At 40.5% G+C, this 6,380-nt stretch overlaps 1 protein-coding gene across 1 annotated transcript in view; it reads left to right on the forward strand.

Annotated features, from left to right (window-relative positions):
- The window catches only part of LOC107557288 (staphylococcal nuclease domain-containing protein 1), a gene marked incomplete at its 3' end in the record, with an annotated part of 160,457 nt that extends 158,787 nt beyond the window's left edge, over nt 1-1,670 (forward strand). Inside the window, exon 19 of the mRNA XM_016240653.1 lies at nt 1,422-1,670. Coding sequence (XP_016096139.1) covers nt 1,422-1,670 — 249 coding nt within the window. The remainder of the gene's footprint in view (nt 1-1,421) is intronic.
- Between the last annotated feature and the right edge of the window lie 4,710 nt (nt 1,671-6,380).

A 6,380-nucleotide genomic window follows, 5' to 3' on the forward strand; every position in this document is an offset into this window, starting at 1 on the left:
GAGAGTGAGTAAATGGCAGAATTTTCATTTTAGGGTGAATTATCCCTTTAATGTTTATAAAACGACAAAACACAAAGAGAAACATCATTCACTGCTCTTAACTGAAGAACTTTGAGTTGCTTTAATAAGAATCAATATATAATTTATACAGTGAAGTGTATATAGTGTTTTATATTTGTTCATTCAGTTTCTTGAACTGCTAAATACACCTACTGTACATGAAAAATAAAAGTTTGTAAATCAGTATTTTTAATGTGTGTATTTATTATTTTTTAATAATAAAAGAATCGTGATAAAATCATGAATTGTGATTTTCCTGAAAAAAATCATGATATATTTTTGCCATATCGCCCACCCCTACATGGAGTATGTGCGCACATCTAGAGTCACATCCAGCTTATAAAAGACCGGAATTATGAGTCATGCTAGTTTAGCTGTTTCAGCTATGGTTGGAATGGCATTCTTTCTGCAAAGTATGATAATTTTCTGCATAGAGTAGCCATACACTACATTTCCCAAAGTGTAAAGTATACAACAAGAGCACACTACATTGCATGAATTATTTTTGTGGAAACTGGACACCACTAGCTGAATTAAATATGCATGTAATGAGGTCATGTAATGTAACAAAAAGTTTTTTTTTATTATTAAGTTATACTCTGCGTGTACTTAGCAGTAAGCAGTATGATAGAATGCTAATATTCCAGTTCAAGCCTTTTTGTTAGTTACATGTACAATTGTGTGATGAAATGCATATGAAAGTAAGCACACCTGGTCTGTGTGCGGAGCTTGATTGTGCGTGTAGGTGTGGCATCGTGCCACCTGCCCTGTTAATACTGCTGTTGTTTTGTGATCTTGTCCATCTTTTGAAGTAAGCACATTGTTCTCTCTCTATCTCTGTCTCTTTCTCTCGTTCTGGATGGCCTCTGTATCTCGTACCCCCACCATAACTCCCCCCAAGGGGATCATGCTCTGAGGTTGCCATGGAGACTGGGTTGGCTCACAATAGCAAGTGTGTGTGCGTGTGCGTGTGCGTGTGTGTGTGTGTGTGTGTGTGCGTGTGTGTGTGTGTGTGTGTGTGTGTGTGTGTGTATGAGAGCGAGAAAGATCAGATCTGTATCTCTCACCTCCTGCGTCAAACATTTGTGAAACATTGTGTTGGTGAGGAGGTATTTTGATCTGTTTTTTGTTTGCAAATCTACATTTATAGTTATCACAAAGCATGAGTGTAAGTGTGATGAATGAGCAGCTCCGCAGCTGGAGAGTTTGAACGATGGAGTCTGCACACACTGAGGACTTTGAAGTGTCTATCAATAGTGTGTATAATTGTAAGCGTTGGTGTTGAGAGCAGTTTGTAGAAATGAAACCTGGTTTGGGATGGATGGATATGTGACATGCTCATATGATGACCTCACCCACAGGAAGACGCACGGACCGACGCCGTGGACAGTGTGGTCAGGGACATTCAAAACACACAGTGTCTGCTGAATGTTGAATACAGTGGAATTGTCTGCCCGCACGTCACGCTGCAGTTTGCTGACTCGAAAGATGATGTGGGTCTGGGTCTGGTGAAAGAAGGCCTTGTAATGGTGGACGTACGGAAAGAGAAGCACCTCCAGAAAATGGTAAGTGACAAACATGCGCATGCATCTAATACAAGAACCCAAATAGTGAGAGTGGAGCCACTGGTCAGATAGTTTGAGCCGGAGGTGGCGTTGGCTTTAACTGGGATCTGTAATCTTTGTGCCCTGAAATGCACCTCACTGTTTCACAGCAGGGCCTCTGATGGCAGCCGTTTTGTATTATTATGAATCCACAGTCCGTCTAGCATGAGATGGCCGTTTTTAAGGACAGTACTAGCACTTTAGTATAGTGTGGTGGCGGCGCCATGCCACTTGTCTTCTGTCTGCTTCTGCTTTCACCCTTGGCTATTTCATAAAGATTCTCTCATCTCACTCTCTCCTTCATTCATTTTCTCATTCATTATCTCTCCCACTCACGCTGTCTTTCTCTGTCCTTCTCTCTCTCCTTCCCCATCTTTTCTTGCGGCTGGTTTGGCCTCCAGTGCAGCACGTCGTGTGCAGGAGGATGTAGTTTAGAAATTTAGATGTATTTGCATGTCGGTGAAAGCGGTGTGATAAAGAATTAAAGACAAATCATGTGGATCAAACCTTTCATTCCTTCGTAAATTAGCTGTGATTTAAAACACTGTTAATACACAGTGATTATTTGCACTGCCTTCATAATACACAGTGCCAAACCACCTGTGACCACCTCCCCCCCACTCCTTTGTCTTTCTTTTGATATTTTATTCCTTTTAAACACACTGTGCTCTGTGATCTTTTTTTCCCTACGTCCTCTCTGCTGCTGAAGGGTATCTGCCATGCTTGACACCTGACTTCCTGCTATCAGCAAATCTTTACTCTGCTGAAGTCTACAAGAGTCCATACGTCAGTCAGTCAGTCACATTCACTGTGGTCTAGTGCAAAAAACAAGTCCTTGGAAATCTGTATAAGTCGAACGAAAGAGGGAAAGGAAATCTTTAGAGTGAAAGTAGGAGTCAGATATGGGAACATCTGTCTGGCAGAGAGAGAGTGACAGATAAGGCCAACCGGTTCTCTTTCTCTCCACCTGCGTGCAGATAACGCAGGCCTTCCGATAAGTGTGCATGAGCTTCATCAGTTCTCGGGATTGATAGTCGAAATCAATGTGTCATTTCCCTCCCTGTGTTTGTCAAACACTGCTCTTTCTTATTTGTGTGTCAGTCTGTCTCTCTTTCTCTGATTTTCTTTCTCATCCTGGCATGCCGGATGAGATGTCTGTAAAAACCTAGTGTGCTGCCTAGTGCCTACCTATACATTTTAAGGCATCACTTGTGGGCTTCACATGCAAAGGCTGTTCCAACATTATGCTGCCTTATTAGAGCCTTCTTTCTGCCAAATTCTGAGGCAACACTGCATGCACACTTTGCAGAGAAGGCAAGAATGCATTGCAACAAAGTCAGTGAAAATAAACTAATCCAAGATGACAGATGAGTCCAGAGAAATAATTATAAATTTTTATTTAAATTTTTTAACAAGACAGCTCACAGGGGTTGAAACAGAGCTTCTATGCATTTATGCTACACCAGCGCTAAGCTTACTGTACCGTACCCTCAGTGACAATGGTGCCTTTTCACGTTCATTACTTTTACAAGCTAATTACAAACTCACATACCAATTAGGGATACAGTCATAGAATGCAGTAGGGGTTGCACCGACTAGTCGACTTCAATGCTCTGCCATGAAGCTTTAAGCTTGATGTTGGCTAGTCGCTGGTCCTGTAGAGGGCGCAACAGGATAAGAAATATTTGAAGGACTTCCACATTTACGCTCCGTTTCCAAACAGTTAAAATGACAAATAAATGCATACTCTGAAAGTGCTCCATAAGACATGCGTTATTATATTACTGGATGGTCGAAATTGTATAGGAGAATGCACGTTTTAAACAGCTTATTGTACAGGTAAGTTAAAGGTGCAGTAGGAGATCTTGGAAAATGCTAACTTTAGCCTGATAGCACTGAAAGCGAACGTCCCACCCTCCCTGCAATCGCCGTCCAAAGCCACGTCCCCTGAACACATTTACGCTCACAGACCAGAATACCAGAGACAGCATTGCTACAATAGGCTACATCAGTGGTTCCCAATTCCAGCCCATGTTCCGAAATGAAGTAAATTTCAATGGATTTCCCCCGCTCAAGGAGTAGGGAGCAATGAACACTATGTATGGATCATATCGATCGGAACACAGTTCATGCACGTAGCTCTTCTAACAAGCTGGTTATCTGAATCGGGTGTGTTAACTAGGCGAGACATGCAAAATATGCAGAGCGGGCGCGAGGACTGATTGGGAACCGCTGGGCTACATGTTTCATTCACCGGTGAGAAAACTTTAAAAGTACTACAATACCAGGAAGGAAGATCGGGTTGTTGATGTTTGTCTGCCATTCTCGCTCTGTCTGCACAGTGTGCGTGAACGCACTGATGACGTATCTTGTCTGCGTGAACCAGGTTAGGGCTGGACAATAATTCAATATCAATATGTATCGCGATATCATTTTTTTCAATAACGGTGATATGATTTTTAAACACATTTCCGATATTTCGATATACATTACCAGTGTTTCCCATACATTGATTTATTTGTAGCGTTTGACTTCGTTGAATAAACATGAGCACTGCACGTTTCAAAATCATAACACGGCACGGGTGTTTTATATTAATGTATCTCTGAAGGGATTTTGTTGTATTTTGGATCAAACAAATGCCGACTTGGTCAGCAGAAGAGAATTCTTTCAAAAACTTTTGACTGGTATGTTAGCCTATAGTGTGAAGTAAAAAAATATTAATATTAATAAGGAGAGTCTGAGATTTATTTGACAGTGATTTCACATTTCTTGTTTGTATGAAGGCTGAATACCAATAAAAGGTGAACATTTATTTATTTGCGCCATTTTTTTCCTATAATATTATATAGTTTTATTGGAGTAGGTTTCATAGAGTTGGCTAATTAATTTTTCATGAGTTTGTAGGTACAGACATCTGTTGTGGCCGTTCTTGGCTGTTTTTATGAGGCTTTTTTAATAGTGTTCATATCGATATTGGAATTATATCGTATCGACCGAAATTAAGAAATATATCGTGATATAAATTTTGGCCATATCGTCCAGCCCTAGCAGAGGTATGCTAATACATACGTTGACAGGCAGGTAGGAAAGCCAATTAAAACGCTCGGACCAAGCGTTTTGATTGGGCGAACATTTCTTGGTCCTAGGCCTTCTACAGAATATATAAATACAGATAAATACATTTAGAGCACTCAACTTTTTGCTATTGGGATGTGAAAAGACTTTCAACCAGCATAACAAAAAATGTTTCTGAAGACAATCACCTATTGCACCTTTAATCGCCGTTCTAATCTAATGCGCTGCTGCACTGTAACTCACACATATGCTACAGACAGTAGCTCGTACATCACGCACACATCGCGCGCACAGAATCATTCAGAGCGGAAATGTATTGTTGACACTGTTCTGTGATTTCTCAATAAAATAGCTAAGAAACTGAAAAGTTCAAGCATATATTCCTTAGTAACTAAATCCCACAGCTTCACTACTAGTAGAGAGACGCTGCCAGGTAGAATTAATTCATACACGCAATCGCTCTCACTAATGCATTCATATGAATGTAATCTTTACTGTGCTACTTTATCTGTATCTGATTTAAAACGAGCAAAAATCTGAGAGAAATATACGACCCAAAGACAAAAGAACTGATAAAAATGAGTTGTTATAATGCGCTGCTGCACTGTAACTCACACATATGCTACAGACAGTAGCTCGTACATCACGCACACATCCCGCGCACACAGAATCATTCAGAGTGGAAATGTATTGTTGACACTGTTCTGTGATTTCTCAATAAAATAGCTAAGAAACTGAAAAGTTCAAGCATATATTCCTTAGTAACTAAATCCCACAGCTTCACTACTAGTAGAGAGACGCTGCCAGGTAGAATTAATTCATACACGCAATCGCTCTCACTAATGCATTCATATGAATGTAATCTTTACTGTGCTACTTTATCTGTATCTGATTTAAAACGAGCAAAAATCTGAGAGAAATATACGACCCAAAGACAAAAGAACTGATAAAAATGAGTTGTTATAGGAATAGCCATGTGGGCAGCGATGTGTCATATGCCATAGCTGTGCACAAGGTGTTTGTCACAGCTCCAGACTTATTTGTTCATTAATGACGTCATCAGCGACTAGTCAACTTCGACTCGACTTTCATCACATAAAAGTCAACTTTAAAAAATCAGAAGTCGTTCAACCCCTAGAATGCAGTCAGTCTTACTGGAGATTTGTTCTGTGAGATTCTCCTTAAGCATCCAGTATTTACTTAAATTGTTGATTTTAAAGGGGCTAAACCAGGGGTGTCCAAACTTTTTTTTAAAGGGGGGCCAGATTCGATGTTGTGGACACGCCTAGGGGCCGGATGCTTTTGTGTGTGTGTGTGTGTGTGTGTGTGTGTGTATATATAGTCATCAGCGACTAGTCAACTTCGACTCGACTTTCATCACATAAAAGTCAACTTTAAAAAATCAGAAGTCGTTCAACCCCTAGAATGCAGTCAGTCTTACTGGAGATTTGTTCTGTGAGATTCTCCTTAAGCATCCAGTATTTACTTAAATTGTTGATTTTAAAGGGGCTAAACCAGGGGTGTCCAAACTTTTTTTTAAAGGGGGGCCAGATTCGATGTTGTGGACACGCCTAGGGGCCGGATGCTTTTGTGTGTGTGTGTGTGTGTGTGTGTGTGTGTGTGTGTGTGTGTGTGTGT

This window comes from Sinocyclocheilus grahami, unplaced genomic scaffold (genome assembly GCF_001515645.1).
Source record: "Sinocyclocheilus grahami isolate Dianchi unplaced genomic scaffold, SAMN03320097.WGS_v1.1 scaffold597.1, whole genome shotgun sequence".
Classification (NCBI taxonomy): Eukaryota; Metazoa; Chordata; class Actinopteri; order Cypriniformes; family Cyprinidae; genus Sinocyclocheilus; species Sinocyclocheilus grahami.